Genomic DNA, 20,941 nt, shown 5'->3' with positions numbered 1-20,941 from the left:
AAAGGGAAAGACGTAAGCTCTATCCGCAATTCTAAATTCATTATATTACAACTTTTCGGGAATCTCATCAATAGTCTATATAGTACACTTTCCAAAAAGTAAGCACATCAAGGTAAACAGATACCTCTTTAGAATCCCAAACACAGTGGCTTACTGTATTTATGAGGACTCTCCATCTACAATGTACAGTCATGAAGCAATTCTTTCTCTGACAATATGGTCCTAGAACTCAGACAACACAGTGGGACTGAGAGGGACCTCAAAATTTTGGAGGAAGGGATCCCCCTTGGTTTAAGTTGGAGACACTTGGAACACACAGCCAGTAGTCTTCTATCATCTGGCATAATGCTTAATGTAGTCTTCCACTTTATTCCAGAAGTTCTCCTTGGCATGCAAACGAAGTTCTGCAGCTTCAATATTCATTGGCTCTTATAACTTCAAAAGATAAGTAAACAAAGAGTTTCATCCCCAAGCAACATCCTTTAATGTCCTCCTGGGAGTCCAGCCAGGATACTGTTAATCTGACTTTTTCTCAGTAAACTTAGACACAAGGTAGTGATGTTGAGGGGCCAGATCGTGGTCAAGCATCTCACTTTGGGAGACACCAACATGTGTGCATCAGGAACTTCTGTGTCAAGCTGCAAATTCCCACCCTGGTACAAGGTAAGTTCGCTTCATATTCTGTAACCTCTTCAACAAGCAATCTGACTCTCACAGACAGCCTTTTCTTGAGAGGCTGATGTCTGGGACCCTTTGAGATCACCATCTCACTTCTGTTCCCGTGCCAGCATGACTGCTGCCTTTAGCCTGGGCACCCCCAACAGGCGAGGTGGGGCTGGCACCCAACACCATGCCCAGTCATGCTGGGAAGGCAAAGTTCACCATTCTAAACTACAAGTCAATAGACCTAAAACATATTCTCAAAATTATACAACAGTCACCATTATCTAATTCCAGAACATTCCCAATCACTCTCAAATCTATTAGCGACCCATTCCACTTCCATCTTCCCCTAGTCCTGGCAACCGCTAATCTATTTTCTCTTGGAACGTGCCTATTCCGGACATTTTGTATGAAATCATACATTGTGCAGCCTTTTGTATCTGACTCACTTGGCATGAGGTTTTCAAGGTTTATCCATGTTGTTGCTTTTTCAGTACTTTGTTCTTTTCTGTGACTAAATAATATCGTATGTTATGTGAAGATACCACATTTTGTTTGTCCATCAGTTAGTGAATGTTAGGTGGTGAATAATACTGCTATGAATATTGTATACAAGTATCTATTCGTCTTGCTTTAAATTCTCTGTGTATGTACCCAGAAGTGGAATTACTGGATCATTTGGAAATTCTATGTTTAACTTTTTTAAGGATCCACCATCCCATTTCCACAGAGTCTATGTGATTTTACCCACCAGCAATGCACAAGGGTTTTGATTTCTCCACATCCTTGCCATCACTTGCTATTGTCTGTCTTTTTCATTATAACCATGCTAGTGGACAAGAAGTGGTATCTCGGGCCTTCCCAGTGGTGCAGCGGTTGAGCGCTGGGTTGCGAAGCTGCCCGCAGCCTCTGCAGTGCTGGTTCGATCCCCGGCTGCTCCCCGGCCACTGGAGGAGGGTCCCACATGGCGCGCAGACCTCTCCTACTGCCCGCTGCTCCCCTCGGCAGTGTACTTCGGTCCTTCTGCCTGCTCTGCTCCCTGCTTTGGCTCTGGTGAGTTCTCTCACCCTCCCGCGCTTCTGACTGTACCCAGTGCTTGTATAAATAAATAAATAAATAAATAAATAAATAAATAAATAAATAAATAAAAAAAAGTAAAATTAAATTAAAAAAAAAAAAGACCCTGTGGTAAAAAAAAAAAAAAAAAAAAGTGGTATCTCATTAGTGTTTTTTGAGTTGTATTTCCCTAACGACTAATCTTTTCTTATGCTCTGTGGTAATTTGAATATGTTCTTTGAAAAAATATCTATTCAAATCCTTTGCTCATTTTTAAATTGGGTCACTTGTCTTTTTGTTGTTGAGTTAAACTCCTTCATTGCTTAACAACAGGAATATGTTCTGAGAAGTGTTTCATTAGGCAATTTGATCATTGTGCAAATGTCATAGTGCATAATTACACAAATAGAGCTGGTACAGCCCACTATACACCCAAGCCATTTGGGAGAGCCCAATGGCCACCACCACATGTACCACCCACCATCGACACAAACGTCATTGAGCAAGGCATAGCTTCTATATGGAAGGCTTCTTTATGTGTTCTGGCTACAAGTCCCTTAACAGATTCATGATTTGCAAATATTCTTTTCCCATTTTGTGGTTGCACTTTTACCTAATATGTTTTTCAAGGCAAAAATGCTCATTGTGGCTTCCCAACTCACCATCTTCACAGTTGTGCTAGAGTTAGCATCTATTCTGGTGTCTTGTTCTGAGAGGCAATAATGCAGGCTGACACCCAAAACTGGCCACTGGTTTTCTAGAGATTAAAAAAAAACAGGCCACAAACCCAGATCTGGAATTCTAGATATCATGCGCTTTCCACTCTGACATGGCTGTCTCAACTGCAAATACAAGAGGAGGGGGTAACTAGGAGAGATGACCGCAGCACTGCGTGGTTGAGTCCGAGGCTGAGTCATCATCAGAAGGATTCAGCAAGGACAGGACAACTGCCCCTCCTAACCTGTATTGGAGATGCTACTTCACTCGGGGAGTCTGCCTTCGACAGTGGCTTGGGATATAGTTCCAGGTCTGGGCACTGTTCTGCCATTCCTTAAACACCTGCTTTGAGGAAATCCACTTATCACTGTATCCTGACAGTGCGCTCTTCAGGTTCTGTGCTAGGGTATAGAAACTGACACTCATGGACACACCCCCTAGAGAAGGGGAAATCACCAGGGCCTCCCTGGTGGCAAAAGGGGTTAAGTTACAGCACTGTGAAGCTATTCCCAGCCACTGCAGCACCAGTTCCATCTTGGCCAGGGAGGTGACCCACATGGTGCAGCAGACCTCTCCTGTCTCACCTGCTGCTCCCCTCAGCAGGCTCCCCTTGGTTAATCATCCTGTTCGGCTCCCTACTCTGTCTCTGGTGAATCCTCTCACCCCCCACCCCCACACCTCTGGCTTACACCCCAGTTTTTGTATGCATAAATAAATAAATCCATTAAAAAAAAGGGGGGGAATCACCAATGAAGAAACAGTATGTCAAACCATCGATGTAAATGAAAGGGGAGTTGGCTTTCTCTTCTCATAAACTTTTTTTTTTTTTTTAAAGATTTATTGATTGATTGATTGATTGATTTATACATACATTCATGCAAGCACTGGGTACAGTCAGAAGTGTAGGAGGGTGAGAGAATTCACCAGAGCCAAAGCGGTAAGCAGAGCAGGCAGAAGGACCGAAGTACACTGCTGAGGGGAGCAGCGGGCGGCAGGAGAGGTCTGCGCGCCATGTGGGACCCTCCTCTGGTGGCCGGGGAGCAGCCGGGGATCGAACCGGCGCTGCAGAGGCTGACGGACAGCTTCGCAACCCAGCGCTCAACCTCTGCGCCACCGGGGAGGCCCTCTTCTCATAAACTTTTAATCAAAGAGTACAGGGAAGGAAGTCACCAGAGAAGGGAGAAGGAGAGCCAGAAATGAACAAAATAAAGGAAGCCAAGTGGAGTCAGAGCTTCAGGAAGGAAAGCACGGTTGGCAGACAAGGGAGACCAGGATTTGTCTCTCAGGAAGTAACTGGTGACTTCAGAGCGAGCAGTGCCAGAAGATGGCAGCAAGAGAAAATGGATTACATCTGAGGTGTGAGTAAAAGGTGAGGGGATAGAGATGGTACACTACATTCTTTTTGTTTGTTTTGAGTCCGAGAGTCTTAAGCATGTTTGGAGGCTCAGGAGGAAACAGAGTGAGGAGAGAGGGGAAGTTAGTGGATGGTGCTTTGTCTCTAGGGAGATAGAGGGATGGGATCAGGGCACGGGCCGAGGGATTGTCTTTGGATAAAAGAAGACAGCCATGAGATTTAGTTTCCTCCCAAAAAAGAGCTAGTGTTCACCATGAGGAGCTATAAAATGTCTGCTACGGAACATACGGTCGATAAGTATCAATTCCTGCCCCCCTTCCTGGCTGGTCACGTGACATCACAAGTGACTCTGGGCTGTCACTTGGGATGTCCAGCCAGAGAAAGCCAAGGCATTCCCAAGCCCTTCAGGGATTTCAGAGAAGTAGAAGCTGTTTCTCCAGAGGCTCTAAGCTGGGAGGAGGTAAACCTGGATCTTCCACTATGAGGACAGAGACTGCCTGGTACTGAAACCCCAACCCAGGGATAGGCGGAAGTGAGACATGGAGAGAGGAGAGGGCAAGCGTCAGAGACACTGAACATATCAGAAAACATCATTTTAATGGCGGGATCTCACTGTGCCTGAAGCTCTTGAGCTTTGTGGTGATGAAGTCCAACAAAGTCCCTCTACCCAAAGATTCTGTCGCCTGTAACTGAAGAAGATCTGACCAATACAGGAAGTTGGGTGTTCTGGGGATGTCCCTACAGCATGGAGTTGACTGAGTTGAGGTGGGGTTCAGAGCAGAGAGGATCCCCCACCCCGGGCTGGGAGGTCGGCATCCCTGGGATGCAGCTGTACTGCGTGGGTCTCCCGAAGCCCAGACCATGCCCCTGACATAGGTGGGCTTGGTTGCAATGTCAGGAGACGGTGTGTGCTGGCTGTTCTCCCTCAGAACGCCTTCAGTTCTGAGTCCAAGAGACAAATTTTGCAGAGAACAATGAATAGTAAAAGCTAACATTTATGGGGCCTCCCTGGTGGCGCAAGGGGTTGATACGCAGCACTGTGGGTCTACCTGCAGCCAGTGAGCACGAGTTTGATCCCTGGCCAGCGAGGTGACCCACATGGCGCAGCAGACCTCTCCTTATTCGCCCGCTGCTCCCCTCAGCAGTATATTTCAGTCAGTCCACCTGTTCTGCTCCCCACTCTGTCTCTGGTGAATCCTCTCACCCCCCACACCTCTGGCCTGTATCCCAGTTCTTGTATACATAAATAAATAAATCTTTTTTTTTTCAAGATTTATTTATTTATGTATACAAGCACTGGGTACAGTCAGAAGTGCGGGAGGGTAAGAGAACTCACCAGAGCAGAACAGGCAGATGGATGAAATACACTGCTGAGGGGAGCAGCGGGCAGGCAGCAGGAGAGAACTGAGTGCCATGTGGGACCCTCTCCTGGCGGCCGGGGATCGAACAGGCGCTGCAGAGGCTGTGGGCAGCTTCGCAACCTAGCACTCAACCACTGCGCCACTGGGGTGGCCCAAAATAAATAAATCTTTTTTAAAAAAAGCTAACATTTCTGAAGCATTCATCATGGGCCAGACTCCAGGTGCTTTACGCTCATTCATCCATTTAATCTTCACAGGAACGCAATGGAGGAACTGAGGCATAGAATAGTTCACCCAAGGTCTGAAGTTGGGGCTAGAGCTATGACTTGAATCTGGGCAGTCTGGCCACTGACCGTGTGCATCTACAGCTTTGCTGAGAGAGACTGCCTGCAGCCAAAGACCCAAGCTGAAGCTCATCTGCTTTGCAGGGTTGAAAAAGCTCATCTCCTTGCGTCAAAGCTAAAGGAATGGGAATCTAGGAAGAGAGGCAGGAAACAGCCTCTCCAAGCCATTTCTGCCTGTCCCTACTAAGAGGACAGTTAGCCTGTGTAAGAGACTCCCCCCTCCCACCACAGGGATGGTCCAGGGCAGAGGTGAAGATGGCGCCCATGAGGAACGACTGGGAGGATTTGTTGCTAAGAGAGATTCCTTTCCTTCCCTGGCACACCAAAATTAAGTTCTAGATTTAGGGACCATGATTCATAATTATTTTGACTTGGCTATTTTAACCCATGGAGTTATCCAACTGTGAACAGTCAGAAAACTTACACATCTTTAAAGGGAGTCATTTTACCAGAGAAACCCCAGTCCTGGCACAGGGAAGCCTGCAATCAGTAGACCCCTAAGGCAATTCTTGCTTCCAAACAATATCAACAGGAAATCCTTAAAATCCTAAGATACGGCCACAGAGTTACAATGCATGGGGAGGATGTGGAGACACCCTCCTGGCATGGGAGCCACCAGGGAGGCCCCTACCTGAAAAGTTTTTGTTTGTGTGGGTCACATTATTGCGATTTGCCATATTAGAAATTAAAACTTTAAAATACTAATTTAAGAAAAATATTAAAACCATTAACCGACATAAATTATACCTTTTTCAATGAAAAAATAGCATTTTTCAAATCCAAAAAATAGTGAGGGCCTCACTGGTGGTTCAAGAGGTTAAGTCTCAGTGCTATGAAGGTATCAGCAGCCACCACCGCAGGAGCTCGATCCCCAGCCAGGGAGCTACTCACATGGCGCAGCAGACCTCTCCTGTCTTACCCGCTGCTCCCCTCAGCAGTGTATTTCAGTAGATCTGCCTGTTCTGCTCCCCACTCTGTCTCTGGTGAATCCTCTCACCACCAACCCCCACCCCATACCTCCAGCCTACACCCCAGCTCTTGTATGTATAAATAAATAAATCTTTTTAAAAAATTAGTGAGAAGAATGACATTGACATTCTTGCAAATCTCTTTAATGTCTGGCTTTATAAAAGACACCTAGATTCCCACATCTTCTTTTTTATTCTATCTTTTGAGATACATTGTTTTGGTTGAAGTACATGAAGGAAATTCAGCCTCATACAATATATAAATGGTAAAAGGAGAACTATGTGAAAAACCTCTTCAGATAATGGTGGTTATTCCTCTTCGATACTATACCAAAACTTGATAAATGGTGGTTTTGTAAGATTTAGTTTCAGTGTAGAACCTGAAGCCATGTTAATAAATTTTTATTAAATTAAAATACATTGGTACTGCTTGCACTTTGCACGCGTCCTTTATCCATGCATAATTGTGTGACATGTACCGGCTGCTGGAAAAATATTGATTCACTGAGAGTTATACAGATCTTCCAATATCGACTCATTTCATTATACAATATTAAAAATCATTCATTTTGTCACCGCTGATCTTATCAGAAAGGCTTTAAGTAGTGGGGAGCTACTAAGCTCACAGTGGTGGATACAAAATTTCCAAAAGTCTGTTTTCACTCCAAAGCTCCAATTTTATCATTGGCAGCAAATATTGTCAATTTTTCTTCTTGAATTGACAGGCTCACTTCTTTCAATTTTAGATAAAATGTCTGCAAAAACCCCACATTTGCATATGTCTTTCAATCCTTTGAAGCAGAAACTGGGTTATAAAAAAAGCAACTAGTTTGGCTTGCAACTCAAACAATTGCACAGGGGTTTTTCCTTAAGACAAGCAGGGGACTTAGGTATACAGCAGAGTTCTCCCCATTCTGTCAAAATATTTAAAAGAAGTATACTTGAGAGTAGAGATTTAATAAAGTTAATGATTTTTACTGTTTCACCTAGTCGGTTTTTAAAATATTTATTTATACATACAAGAACTGGGCTGCAGGGCCCTCCCTGGTGGCTCAAGGGGTTAAGCACAGCACTGGGGCGTGAGTTCAATACCTGCTGGCCAGGGAGCTACCCACATGGCGCAGCAGACCTCTCCTGTCTCACCTGCTGTTCCCCTCAGCAGTGTATTTCAGTAGATCCGCCTGTTCTGTTCCCCACTCTGTCTCTGGTGAATCTTCTCACTGCCTCCCCCCCGCCCCCGCACCTCTGGCCTGGACTGTATCCCAGTTCTTGTATGCATAAATAAATAAACCTTTAAAAAAAGTTTAAAAAGGGCCTCCCCTGGTGGCGCAGTGGTCGTCGAGCACTGGGCTGCAGGGCTGCCCGCAGCCTCTGCAGCGCCAGTTCGATCCCTGGACACTGGCAATGGTCCCACATTGGTGCACAGACCTCTCCTGCCGTACCCGCTGCTCCCCTCAGCAATGTAAAAAAAAAAAAAGATGACAACAAAGTGATCACTAGATTTGGCAACATGGAACATATCACCACCCCCGACAAGGGCAGTTTCAGCACAGTGGTGAGGCTGGAAGCCTAGAGAGAGTGTGTGGGTTGGAGAGAGATGAGATTCAAGTAGAAGACAGAAAAATGAATGGCAGCTGCAGGCCGGGTAGCGTTCAGGAAGGTTTTATTTTATATTTCTTTTAAGATGAAAATACGTAGCATATCTGGGCGTTGACTGGAATAATCCTTAGGAGAGGAAGCACTTGATGAGGAGAAAAAGGACATCATTGTAGAAACAAATCTCTTGATAAGGAGAGAGCCTTAGAAGGGAGCAAATGGACTTCATTTATGTTGAGAGAGTTCCTGTTCTTGAATGTGGTGATATAATTATGGGTACAGCTGTTTAGAACATTCTTTTGTGTGAATGTTTTCATTTCTCTTAGGTACATTCCAAAGAATAGAACTGTAGGTCATATGGTTAATTCTATAATCTTTTACGGACCTACCAAATTCTTCCAAAGAATGAGTTTTCCAAACTCATTCCCATCAGCAGCTCATGAGGATTCCAGTTTCTCCACAACTTGTGACAGTTGTTATTGCCTGCCTCTTTGATGATAGCCATCCTAGTGGGTATGAAATGGAATCCTATTGCAATTTTTATCTGTGTTCTCTAATGACTCCCGATGTTGAGAATCTGGGTCATCTGTATATCTTCTTTGGAGAAATATCTATTCAAATCCCTTGCCCATTATTTAGTTGCCCATTTTTACTGTTGTGGTGTAATAGTTGTTAATATTTTCTGGATGCTAAACCTTTATGAGATATATGTTTTGCACATATTTTCTCCTAGTCAGTGTGTTGTATTTTTACTCTCTTGATATTGTCTTCTGAAGCACAAACATTTTTAACTTTGATAAAGTCAAATACATCTATTTTTCCTTTGGTTGCTTGTGTTTTTGGTGCCTTGTCTAAAAGAGCATTGCCCAAACCAAGATCACAAAAGTGTATGCCCTATGTTTTCCACCAAGAGTTTTTAGTTTTTGCTCTGACATTTATGTCTTAAGATTTATTTATTTATGAATACAAGAACTGAGGTACAGGCTAGAGGTGTGGGGGGTGAGAGGATTCACTAGAGACAGAGTGGGAACAGAACAGGCAGACTGACTGAAATACACTGCTGATGAGAGCAGCGGGTGAGACAGGAGAGGTCTGCTGTACCATGTGGTCAGCTCCCTGGCCAGGGATCGAACTCATGCTGCAGTGGCTGCAGACAGCTTTATAGTATGGTGCTTACCCCTTGCACCACCAGGGAGGCTCTTACATTTAGGACTTTGATCCATGTTGAGTTATCTTTGTCTATGGCATGAGGTAAGGGTCCAGTTTCATCCTTTTGCTTGGGGATACTCAGTTGTCCCAGCCACATTTGTTGAAAAGATTATTCTTTTTCCTTTGAATCATCTTGGTATCCCTGTCAAAAATCATCTTACCACGTATGTACTTTTATTTCTGGTTTCTTTATTTTTGGACTTTATAGATCTAGTCTGCTAATCTGTATGTCTATCCTTATGCCAGTGCCTTGTTGTCATAATTACTAAAGCTTTGTGGTAAAATTTGAAATTGGGAAGTGTTTCTTTGTACTTTTTTTATCTTTTACATTTTTTGAAATGAAAATACCAAACTTTTTTCTTTTTCATGACTGTTTAAACTATTCTAGATTCTTTGCATTTCCATCTGAATTTTAAAATCCGCTTGTAAACTTCTATAAAAAAAAAATATAACAGGTCTCTCAGATTCTGATAAGGATAGCATTGAATCTATAGATCAGTTTGGGGAGAATTGCCATCCTACCAATATTAAGCCTTACAATCCATGAACCTGGAATAGCTTCCCATTTATTTATGTCTTCTTTCATTTCTGATTGATACTTTATACTTTAGGAAATTACTCAGTAGTGTGGAAAAATGGTTGACGGACAAGAGGTACTATACGAACAAAGGCAATAGTGGCAGGGACAAAGAGGAAAACACTTGTTACAGAAATACTTGTAATGTCAATTGGCAGGACCTGATTACTGGCTTCATGTAGGAATCCAGGAAAGAGCAAAGAATGACTCCCAGGTTTTGGGTTTGGGTATATCATGATGCTCCCAACTGAAATAGGAAATATGCAAGAAGCAGTTTGAGGGCAAACATGACACAATCAGTTGGTACCTGTTGAGCTTAAGGTGACTGAGACCCCCAGGTGGAGAGGTCAGTCAACTAAATACTCGAGTTGATGCTTGGCTGGCCTGGGGACAGTGATTTGACAATCATCCCATAAAAGGGGAGCCATGGGGCTCCATGAACCAACCAATGGAAACAATAAAGGAAGAAACAAAGACTGATATCTAAAGAAGGAGCTGCTGACCAAAAGTCCACAGAGAAAAAGAGGAACAAGCAGAGAAGTAGGAGAGAATTCAGGAAAGCAGGGGAGCATAGTAATAAGATGTGATCTGAAATTCTTCCACTGGATTCAGTAGAGTTAGAGGTCACTGGTGACCTAGACCAGGGCTCTTCCAACAGAGGGCTATGGATTGAGGAAAGGGCGGGAGTTGGGAAGATGGAAGCAGTAAATAAAGATAATTCATTCCAAGGGCCTCCCTGGTGGCGCAGTGGGTTAAGCACAGTGCTGTGAAGCTGTCTGCAGCCTCTGAAGTGCAGATTCGATTCCTGGCCAGCCAGGGAGATTCCCACATGGAGCAGCAGACCTCTCCTGTCACGCCCGCTGCTCCCCTCAGCAGTGCTTTGGGTCTGTCCACCTGTTCTGCTCCCCACTCTGTCTCTGGTGAATCCTCTCACCGCCCCCCATCTCTGGCCTGTGCCCCAGCTCTTGTATAAATAAAAATTTTTTTTTTTATCGTAAAAAATAAATAAATAAAGATAATTCATTCCAGAAGCCCAGAGGGGGAGGGGGAGAAAGTAAAAAATCAATAACTAGAGGTGCAAAGCCAATCAAGGAGGATTCTTTTGTAGGAAAGAAGATGTTTGTAGGCTGACAGGAAGGACTGAACAGAAGGGGGAGGATGAGGCATGTGGTGAGATCTGTGTGAAGGTGGAGGAGAGGTTGCAAGAAGACTTAAGGAGGTGAGTAGATTTCAAATAGAACTCTGCAAATTTTAGTAAACATATGAATCACAGATCCTAAATCTCCCCTCTTCTCTCATCTCCACTGCCCCCTGGGCCAAGCTCCCTACACTTCTCCATCACTCATTGCTGCACCTCCCCCTGCAGTGACCTTTAGGGCTAACCGGCCCTAGGTCCAGCTGGGCAACCAGCACGCAGGGGAAGAACAGCAAAACCCTACCTGCTGCACCTCCCCCCGCAGTGATCTTTAGGAATGGCTTTCGCCATGGTCCCTAGATCGGGCTGGGCAACCAGCGCGCAGGGGGGAGAACAGCCTGAAGCAGAAGAAGTGCAGCGGAAGTTCCCTGAAAAGGCAGAAGCTTATCAAAAGATAACGACCACCAAGAACCACTACAAGAATGCTAAAAATCTTATCCCGTCTTTCTAGAACTACAAACTTTAATCCCTTATCTGTCTTTCTAAACTTCCTTCTTTCTTCTATAATGGTCATTGTTTGTTATGTAGATCACCTCCCTGATGGTGATAGACTGAGCCCAGGAGCAAGCTAATTTCTTTGATATTCATTCCTGTGCTTTTGGAAAACATATATATACTGGTCACAAACTCAAAGAAAATTACACTCAGATTTTCACTCTTGAAGTGTGTCTGTTTGTCATTTCTTTCACCGACGCCCTGACCACCCTGCACGCTTCTCTCAACCTGAGGTGGCCTCATCGTCGACTGCTGTGCTGGTCCGCAGCAACTCATGAGCCAGATTTCATAGTGTCCGCATGGTGGAGAGCAGGCCAGGAGGGCCTCCGTGAACGGAAGGGCCAGCGACCTCTGTGAAGTCCGTGCTTGGGGCACTGGATTCTGAGAACAGACGGGCCTCAGAAGAGGCCTCTCTGGGATGCCTGAGGTTGGGATGTCAGAGTCCAGGCAAGGCGTGGCCTCCAGAGAGGGTGGCTGGGGTCATGACGAAGGTTACCGGGGAGGTCAAAGAAGGGAACTGGAGAGCTGTTCTCCTGGACAAGCAGGACACAAGGACAGAACCCCTCCCTGAGATCTGGAAAACCAAGTCCTTGATGGTGAAAGTAGGTGACAGGGAGGAGGGTGCCACAGACAAGGGATGAGAAGGGGTAGCAGGAGAGAACCACATGGCAGGAGTCTCAGAGGAGAAGGAGAAAATGATAACACACAGAGGGAAAAAGGATAAAATGTGGGTGTCCGAGGGGCAGGGAGGTTTACAAGTAGTTTATATGTGCTGTTTTCCCTCAAGTTTTCTACAATGGTTTAGTTTCTCCTTTGGAAACGTGAAAGATAAAACACACACATATACAAAGAAGAACAAGTGGTCTCGTTGGCACCATCTAGAATTTGCTAAAATTCCCTTTAACCACCTCCTCTTCTTAGACAAGTAGATCACTGACTCTTCGTTTCATGGGCACCTACATACATAGATAAAACAGAGTAGGGCAGGGTTGGTATGGGATTATTTATGCAGAGGAACTGATCTTATAATTAGGGGGAGAAGAGCTTTTTGAAGGTGAGGAGGGATTGTTCAGGGATTGGGATCCTGGACCCCCTCCCTCCCTCAGTCAGCTGGACAGCCTACCTCGAAGACGCAGCCTCCAGTCCACATGCACCGGCCACACCTGGTTGTTCACATTCCAAGGACAGAGAATTACTAATGGTGCTGTCTGGGTTTCAACCCACTCTCATGTCTCTCGAGTTGTTTACACATTCAAAATCTGGGAAGCAGGGAAGCCGTCATTATCCCCACTTGGCAGATGGGGACACGGAGGCCCAGGGAAGAGCAGTGAGCTGCCAGGTGTCAGAGTGGGCCGCTGGAGGACAAGGGGCTCATGCTGTGGCCGGGGCTCTTCCCGGAGCCTGCAGCCAGTATGCGTGCAGGCAGGGCAGAGGCGAGGGGCACCAGGTGGCTGAGACTAATGGACTTTGCCCATTTGGCAGTAAAGAAGAAAAGTGGTAATAGCTTCAGGCCGCAGAGCCTGGGCCAGGCTGGGAAACTGGGGAGAAGCTGGTGGAACTATTCTCCCTCCTCAGAGGCCCCGGAGAGCAGGTCCACTCTCTCCTGATTCCCCCTCGCCCTGTCCCCCACCACACTCAGAAGCCAGGAGCAGCCTTCAGTTAGCCAGGCCTCAGCTCTACCACTGACATATGCTGTGTGGTACTTGAAAAACTCTACCTTTCTGGGCCTCGATTTTCTCATCTGTAAAATGGGGTGACAACCATTAACTCTCAGTGTTGTTCCAAGAATAAAAGAATCTCCCTCTACACCTCTCAGAGCAGGGACGGGTAAAAGATCTGGTTCCCAACATAATTCCAAATGTCACAGATGGCCTGCCTGATGTTAGATTAGCCACAGGTATGCACACATGTGAAGTTTGCCATTGACTTTGCACTGACCACGTGTGCTCTCCAGGGCCATCCCCGGGAGGTAGCCTTTTCATCAGAACGTTGCTGACGGAGTGGAAGCAGAGTGGTGCTGATGAAGGGCCTTTTCTTTTTAACAAAAGCAAGACTTGAATAAATGTTCATTGTAGAATCCAACAACGCAGCCATGAGCAAAACAAAAAGTATAACCCTTCCCCTCCACAGGGCTGCACCTCTGTTACACTTTGGTGCCATACTGCTGGCTCTTAGGAACGGCTCCCCCTTAACATCACCCCACACCATCTAGTGTAGAGGATAAAGACCTAGAAATTGCTGGGTCACAGATAACAAGTGTTGGGCCTTCTACAGTATGGATAAGTACTGCCCAGTTGCCCAGTTGCCTTACTAATGGCTGTCTCCATGGACATCAACATTCCAGTGGCAGCCTGGGAGGGTGCTGGCCTGATGGCGTAATGAACTCTCCCCATTTGGCCTTCTGCCTTGTAAGTCTCCCCTCCCTGCCTGCACGCAGTGTTGTCCCACTTCAGACAGGGAAGCACCTCTGCAGAGGGGTTACCACACCAGTCTGCCTGGCTTTGGTGGTCTCAGAGGCCCCAGGGGCCTTCCCAGACCTGGTTCCCTTTGCATTCTGAGGCCTGTGCTGACCCAGACAGCGCGTACACACAGCCAGCACCGGCACAGGTGTGCAGAGAGGCCAGTGTGGTCATGGGCTGTGCTGGGCTCCGACTGAGCATCCGCACACTGTCAAGCCAGCGCCTGGCCTCAAGGCCGTTGCCAGCGGCACGGGAGGCAAGCCTCGGGCTCGGCAAGTAGGATTCCCAGGCTGGTCAGGGAGGGAGAGTGACTTGCCCGAGGTCACACACAGGGTCCCCAGGCAGTGCTCCTTCCCCACCCAGCGCTGGGCCCCCCCAACCTCTAGAAAGAAGTGGCGTCTCCCCTTCACGCCGTGGGCCCATCGCGCGGGGTCTACTAGGTGCCGACCACAGGGAACGCGCGCGCAGCCCCGGCTCACTTCCCAGCGTGCCGGCCGCTCCTGGAGTCTCCGCTCCGTCTGTAAAATGGGCCTTTGCGGGGCGGCCGTGGGCCCGGCTGTAGGGGTGCGGCCTGGTGCCGGGGAGGGGCGCGCGCGGGCGGGTGCGGCCGCGCGGTGATTAAGCGGGGCGGGCCCCGCAGGGCTGCCCAGCCGGTCCGACCGGCCGGTGCGAAGGAGCAGGCGGCGGGCGGGCGGGCCGCCGGGGGTGCCGGGAAGGGAGGCCGGCCCGGCGCCCGCGAGCCCCGGCTCCAGGCTGGGAGTGCGCGCGGCGCGGGCTCTGCGGGGCGCGGGCGGCGACCAGGATGGGCGCTCGGGGCCCCGGCCGCCCGCAGGCTCGGGAGCCCCGCCAGCCGCGGAGACCCCGCGCGGGAGCCGAGATGTGTCTGCGCCTTGGTGAGCCGCGGGTGGGGACGGCCCGGGAGGCGCCGAGCACTGGAGCGGGAGCCGGGAGCCCCGGGGTGCGGGCCGCCTGCTCCGACGGCCACGGTCAGCCCTGCGCCTCAGCTCCTCCAGTCGCGCGCGGGAGGGAGGACCCGCGGCATCTTCTCGAGTTGAGCCGCCTCTCCCGCTGCCACTTTCCTTTCCCGAGGAGAGAACCCCCTCCCGAGCCGCTCCCAAAGGAGGGAGAAGAGCTGCTGGGGAGCAGCCCCCTCCTGGCTCTGAAGGGAGACCAGAGGGAGAGAATCCAGGACTCGGGGGCTTTGGAACCCGAGGCTGCCTGTCCAGGTCTCCCCTTGCGCAGCCTTCAACAGGCTGTCACCTCCAAACCCCCCACTGCCCCCTGCAGCCGGGGAGGGGAGAGACGCTGGCAAACAGGATTCTGGACAGAGAAGCAGAGCTGGTGGCCTCTCCAGTCAGAGGTGCTGCTCTTGGGCATGAGGGAGGCCCAGGAGGCGCGTTTGTCCAGCTACGAGATCCTGTGACCCTCGGCTTCCGCATCTGTAAGCCGGGTACCGCCACCTCCCAGGGCCACCCTGAGGATGACGTGGACTCCTAAGAGTAGTGTTTGCCACTTGCTCACAGGGGTGCAAAGAAGCCAGGGACCACCTCCAGGCTCCCCATCCAGTGCTCCAGGCGCTGCCCCAGGCCGGCGCTGTGCCTCCAGTTTAGCCAAACTCTTGGTCCTGGGATGCTGTTGTTGTTCGCGAGCCCAGCCCTGAGCCGGGTGGTGCCTGAGCTCCCGGGCAGGTGGGTGGACGGAGCGAGATGGGGCAAAGCTGCTGCGCCCGTACCTGTCTGACCAGCAGAGGAGCCACAGGCCACTGCACATCCACAGCGCCTGTGCAGCCGTCTGCTCCTGCTGGCCTGGTCCAGCTCCAGAGCGCCCTGCGGGCTCCAGGGGGGCTCAGAGGCCAGCGGGAACAACTCTCCCCAGTTTTCATATGGGGAGTCTGGGGCCCAGAAAGGGGAAAGGTGGTGCAAGGTCACACAGAGGGTCTGTGGCTGAGTAGCCCCCTCTCGCCCTCTCCCCGGGGACTACTTGGCACAGGAGCCTCAAGAACATCCAATCCAGTGATTCACCCCCTTTTTTTTTTTATAAAGCTGCAGAGCTCCCACATAGGAAATAAGATTCAACTCTCTGGTACAGACGGGGAGACAGGTCTAGGAAGGGACTCACCGCCAGGTTCCACCCGGAGCAGCTAAGGGGAGATGGGGCTGTTTAGTTCTGGGGGCCTGGCCTGTCTGACCAAGCTGGCTAGAGTGAGGGGACTGATAGGCCAAGAGGTCAGCATGGTATCAGTCCTGGGGGTCAGAGCCAGGACCCCTGGGGGAAATTGTAGAGCAGATCTGGAATTGTCTGAGCTGCTGGAAAAGGGTCCCTATTCCTAGGGGTGTGCAGATGGGGCAGGGCAGCCACTTGGCCCCTCAGATTTGCATGTGACTCCCTAATATTCTTTTGATCCCTGGCTACCCCACTCGTCCTGCCCCTGCCCAGTGCCCCTGCACCCAGAGCTTTCCCCAGGGCGTGCCCTGCTTTCCCATCCTTCTCCTCCTGGACCCTCTTCTCCCACCGAGACAAGGGTGACTCTTCTCATTTTATAGATGCGGAAATGGAGACTCAGAGACTGGGGTGTCTTGCCCTGAGTCACCCAGCTCTGGGCAGTACGTTCTGCAACTGTAAGTTGAGTAGCTACTGTGTGCCAGGCCCCGTCCACCCACTGAATCCCAAGCAAGATGTGACCCCTGCCCAGTGAACGAGGGCTCCCTGGGGGCCTGGACACTGACTGTCAAGCTCATCCTGGGGCCTCAGGACCTGGCGCAGAGCAGGCGCTCGGAGTGGGATGAGCACATAGATGACTACACCAGTGAACGCAGCTTAGTGGAAGGACCGTGTGTCTAGAGCTGGAGACCTGGGTTCAAATCCTGGCCGTGCCACCCGTGACCCTGAGCACTCACAAGCACTCCTACCTTGTAGTAAGTGCCACCCGTGTGCTTTTCCCGGTGAGGAAGCCGACTCAGAGAAGACAAATTACTCACTCTAGGCCACTCAGAAATAGATTTAGGACCCAAGGTCCACCACTCCCTTCGGGGCTTCCGTTTTCTCCTCTGTCCAGCTGGATGAGCCCCACCGCGGCCCTGACAAAGCTGTCCCCACAGGTGGCTCGAGCGTGGGTGACTTCCGGAGGGTGCTGATGAAGACGGGGCTGGTGCTGGTGGTGCTGGGCCACGTGAGCTTCATCGCAGCCGCTCTGCTCCACGGCACTGTGCTACGCTACGTGGCTGCCCCCCACGATGCCGTGGCTCTGCAGTACTGCGTGGTCAACATCCTCTCCGTCACTTCTGCCATCCTGGTATGGCCAGGCCGGGAGAGGTCTGGCAGGAGGGAGCAGGAGGGGGCTGGAGGGGACTGAAAAGTCTTTAGTCAGAGCCTGGGGTGAGAAGCAAAGAGCCTGAGCACTAGCCCTTGCTCTGCAGACTCTCACCAACCACAGAAGTCATCAACCTGTCTTTGCCTCCACTTCCACATCAGTAAGATGGGGATAGTACCAGTGTCCACCCTGGAGGGACCTGGGGACGGACTGACAGAGGCCATCCACCTTGGGCGCTTAGCACAGGACCAGGCACATGGTTAGTGCCCATTCCAGTGAGCTAGGACCGTCATCACAACCCGAAGTAGTCAGGGCAACTTTGGACAGAAGGAAGGTGCTCAGGAGGGTACAGAAAGGTGCCTAGAGGTGGAGGCTTCTGAGCGGGGTATTGATGGATGAGTAGGAGTTCACAGATGAGCTGCAATTACCATACCAAGTATGAGACATGCCGGTGCCAGCAGGTAGAAGAGGAAGCTGGGACAGAAGGTATCCCAAGTACAGAGAACGGAAGAGGCAAAGAAGTGATGGTGGGAATAGCTAAGATCTGACCTGGAAACACTGAGAAAATCAACTTAGGAGCTTAGCATTAGGGATGATCTACAGACAGGCAGCGCCATGTTATGACCAAAGTCAGTACCTGTTTGATGAATATATGAAGGACAAGGTCAAAAGCCCTTTTCCAAGTGTAGCAGAATTTGGGAAACATCTGCACATAAGTGCCTGAGTCCCCTCCCTGCCATCTCCTGGCTGAGGGGCCACCTCCCTCCCTAAGTCTGTTCCTTCCCCTGCAAAATGAAGTGCAGACAGCCGGCTGGCCTCCAGGCCGGGGAGGACAAGGTCGAGGCCCAGTCAGGCGCCTCCGCCGGTGAGACAGGCTGGGCTGTGCAGTCTCTCTTGGAGTCACTCGTCACTCATTTGTTTCTCACCAGCCTGTGAGGAAGGCAGTGAGCTCGCTTAGGAGGTTCACCGGGTATGGGCTGTGGGCCGAACCCCTTCAGCTTTGCCTTCATTTCCTTGGCTAATCCTTACCGCTTCTAGCGACATGAAATTCCAGCCATTACGATTCCCATCATTCAGAAGCAGGAACTGAGGCTTGGGATTCACCCAGCGGCCACTGACACAAAGAAGTCGAGTTGGATTTGAAACTGGTGTCTGACACCAAGGCCATGTCCTTCCCATGAGCTCACCCTGCAGAGCGAGACTTAGCCCAGAGTGGCTGGGATATTTGCATGTGGCTGCACAGTGAAGTGAAGACATTGCTGAGTCTTGAACCCAGGCCCCCCAACCTCCCTCCCATGGGTCCAGGCCATGCCTGGCACAGTGAGGGAACCGTTGGGAAGCTTGGCTGAGTAGAACCCAAAAGGCCCAGAGCGCATCCAGTAGGCTAAACAGCAGGTTGGGGCAGGCGCGCACCCCAGGTGGCTGGGGAGCCTGGAGGGTGGAGGGAGCTGAGCCTGTAAAGAGGAGCAGAAGGGGGTTCCCAAGAAGGCCAATGCCGGTGCATTCTGTGCAGGCTCTGCCCAGGGCAGTGAGGAAAGAGCCGAGCCTGGCCCAGGGTGGAGTTGAGGAGCTGATGGAACCGGGGCCAGCCCACTGAGAGGCTGGGATAACTTAAAAATGCTCCTTGGGGCCTTGAATTCTACTCTAGTCCCTTGCCATTGAGTTACTAGTTTCTTCCAAAATCTTTCCCGTTCCAGGTAGACATGTCACCCGTATCTGGTGGCTCAGCACTGCTCCCGGGACTCTGGGATACACAGGGTCCTGGTGAGGGGCACAGCTAGAGGCAGTGGGGAGCCAGAGAAGGTTGTAGGCAGGCAGTGGTGGTTGAAGCATCACCTCCGCGCAGATGGAGTAATGAAGAGTGGGGAGCTGGAAGGCTACAGTGGGCATGGGTGGATCTTTATCCGAGAGTGGCCCTGACCCCCGCCCCCCGTCGGGACTGGTTTGAACTTTTCCCACAGGTCATCACCTCGGGTATTGCCGCCATCGTGTTGTCCCGCTATCTCCCCAGCATCCCCTTGGTATGTGGCACCGCCTATAGGGGGAGGGGAGGCCAGCGGTCACCTCCAGGGGCCTGACCAGTGGCCTCCCTCCCCCCCCCAGCGCTGGACAGTGTTCACCTCGAGTGCGGCCTGCGCCCTTCTCTCTCTGACCTGCGCTCTTGGCCTCTTGGCCTCCATCGCCGTGACCTTTGCCACCCAGGGCCGGGCACTACTGGCCGCCTGCACTTTTGGGAGCCCCGGACTACTGGCCCTGGCGCCTGACTGCCCCTTCGACCCCACGCGCATCTATGTGAGTGCTGAGAACTCAGCCGGGCGGGGGACACCCGGGGCGCTCCCCCCCCGCAGAGACGTGCTTGGAGTCTGGCCCTCCACCCCCGACCCAAGGCAGCCATTTCTGCGCCCTGTGTCCCCACAGAGCTCCAGCCTGTGCCTCTGGGGCATCTCACTAGTGTTCTGCGTGGTGGAGAGTGTGTTCGCTGTGCGCTGCGCCCAGTTCGCCCACGGGCTGCTGGAGCTGAGGCCCTGGTGGGGAAAAAACCACCACCACGCGGTAAGGCGCTCCCCCCCCACCCTGCCTCAGCCCTGCTCCTGCATGTCCAGGGGCTCCATGTTTCCTGCCCAGCTCCTCTCTGGGGGACCCCCCCTTTGAGAACCAGGCAATCATTTTCACCCCCAAACCAAAGGGGAGGCTTGGAGAAGTCAGATTTCCCAGCTGACACCTGGCTTTCCCGAGGCCCAGGGAGAGGGAGGGCGGTCTGAGCTCAGGCTGTGGGTGCTCCAAGCAGATGAGCTGGCCTTTGCATGGGTGGAAGGACCGTGATGCCCCTGCCCCAGAGACCTCCCGGACCTCCTCTGCCCCCATTCCCTGGGTGCCCTGGAAGGGGAGACCCAGCCCCAGCCCAGCCCGGCAGCCTCCCGTGTCTCTGCAGATACAAGACAGCCCAGAGCCCGTGGAGGGCCGCGACCTGCTGAGCTGCACCAGCTTGGAGCCGCTGACCCTCTGACAGCTGAAGCCTCGCCGGGGCCCAAGCCCCCGGGGCCCCGCAACCAAGTCTGCACTGTGACCAGGCCAGGGATTCCTAGAGCTGCCCAAGAGGGCTCAGCGGCCACAAGGGGACCCACACGTGGGGTTTTCAATCCCTGGCCACCCAGCCCACTGCACTGAAACGAGACTTTATTCTGAAGTTATTAAAAAGACAGAGATGCTCCACGCGGTGCATGCGGGGCGGGGCTGGCCAGGGGCTGTGGGCGGGCGGGGGCTCCGGGTTTGTCTTCCCATCTGCATGTGGGCCTGTGAGTGTGTCTGAGAAAGGCGAAATACAGAGGGGGCCGTGGGTCTGTGTGTTCATCCGTGCTGAACAGCAGGCGGGGTGCATGGAGCCCACAGCTGGGGGACTGGCGCAGGGGTCATCCTTTCGCATCGCGGCCTCCCGGCCAACAAGAGCTGGGCAGGAAGGGCTGCGGCCCTCCTGCAGGGAAGATGGCTCAAGGAAGCTGTCCTCAAACCCCCACACTTCTGCAACCCTGATGCCCTCCAATAAAGACAGGCTGCTCGCCGGGGCATGCCTCCCCCTTCCGCCCAGGCTGAGATCCACGAGGGGGTGGGAGCTTGCCCTGGGGCTCGGGGAGGGGAG

At 51.1% G+C, this 20,941-nt stretch overlaps 1 protein-coding gene and 1 pseudogene across 1 annotated transcript; one reads left to right on the top strand and one right to left on the bottom strand.

Annotated features, from left to right (window-relative positions):
• Window positions 1-320: 320 nt before the first annotated feature.
• Window positions 321-1,119, bottom strand: LOC119236133 (NEDD8-conjugating enzyme UBE2F-like; annotated as a pseudogene).
• Window positions 1,120-14,796: 13,677 nt separating this feature from the next.
• Window positions 14,797-20,508, top strand: TMEM54 (transmembrane protein 54). Its single transcript, XM_037499800.1, has 7 exons — window positions 14,797-14,887; window positions 16,687-16,800; window positions 17,093-17,286; window positions 19,266-19,325; window positions 19,408-19,596; window positions 19,723-19,857; window positions 20,237-20,508. The coding sequence occupies exons 1-7, from the start codon at window positions 14,797-14,799 to the stop codon at window positions 20,309-20,311; spliced, it is 858 nt and encodes a 285-aa protein (XP_037355697.1). The 3' UTR covers window positions 20,312-20,508.
• Window positions 20,509-20,941: the final 433 nt, after the last annotated feature.

The sequence above is a fragment of the Talpa occidentalis genome, unplaced genomic scaffold (genome assembly GCF_014898055.3).
Source record: "Talpa occidentalis isolate TD23 unplaced genomic scaffold, MPIMG_talOcc4v2.1 talOcc4.9, whole genome shotgun sequence".
NCBI classification, from domain to species: domain Eukaryota; kingdom Metazoa; phylum Chordata; class Mammalia; order Eulipotyphla; family Talpidae; genus Talpa; species Talpa occidentalis.
The sequence above is the reverse complement of the archived record's forward strand: the minus strand, read 5'-3'. Positions and strand labels throughout refer to the sequence as shown.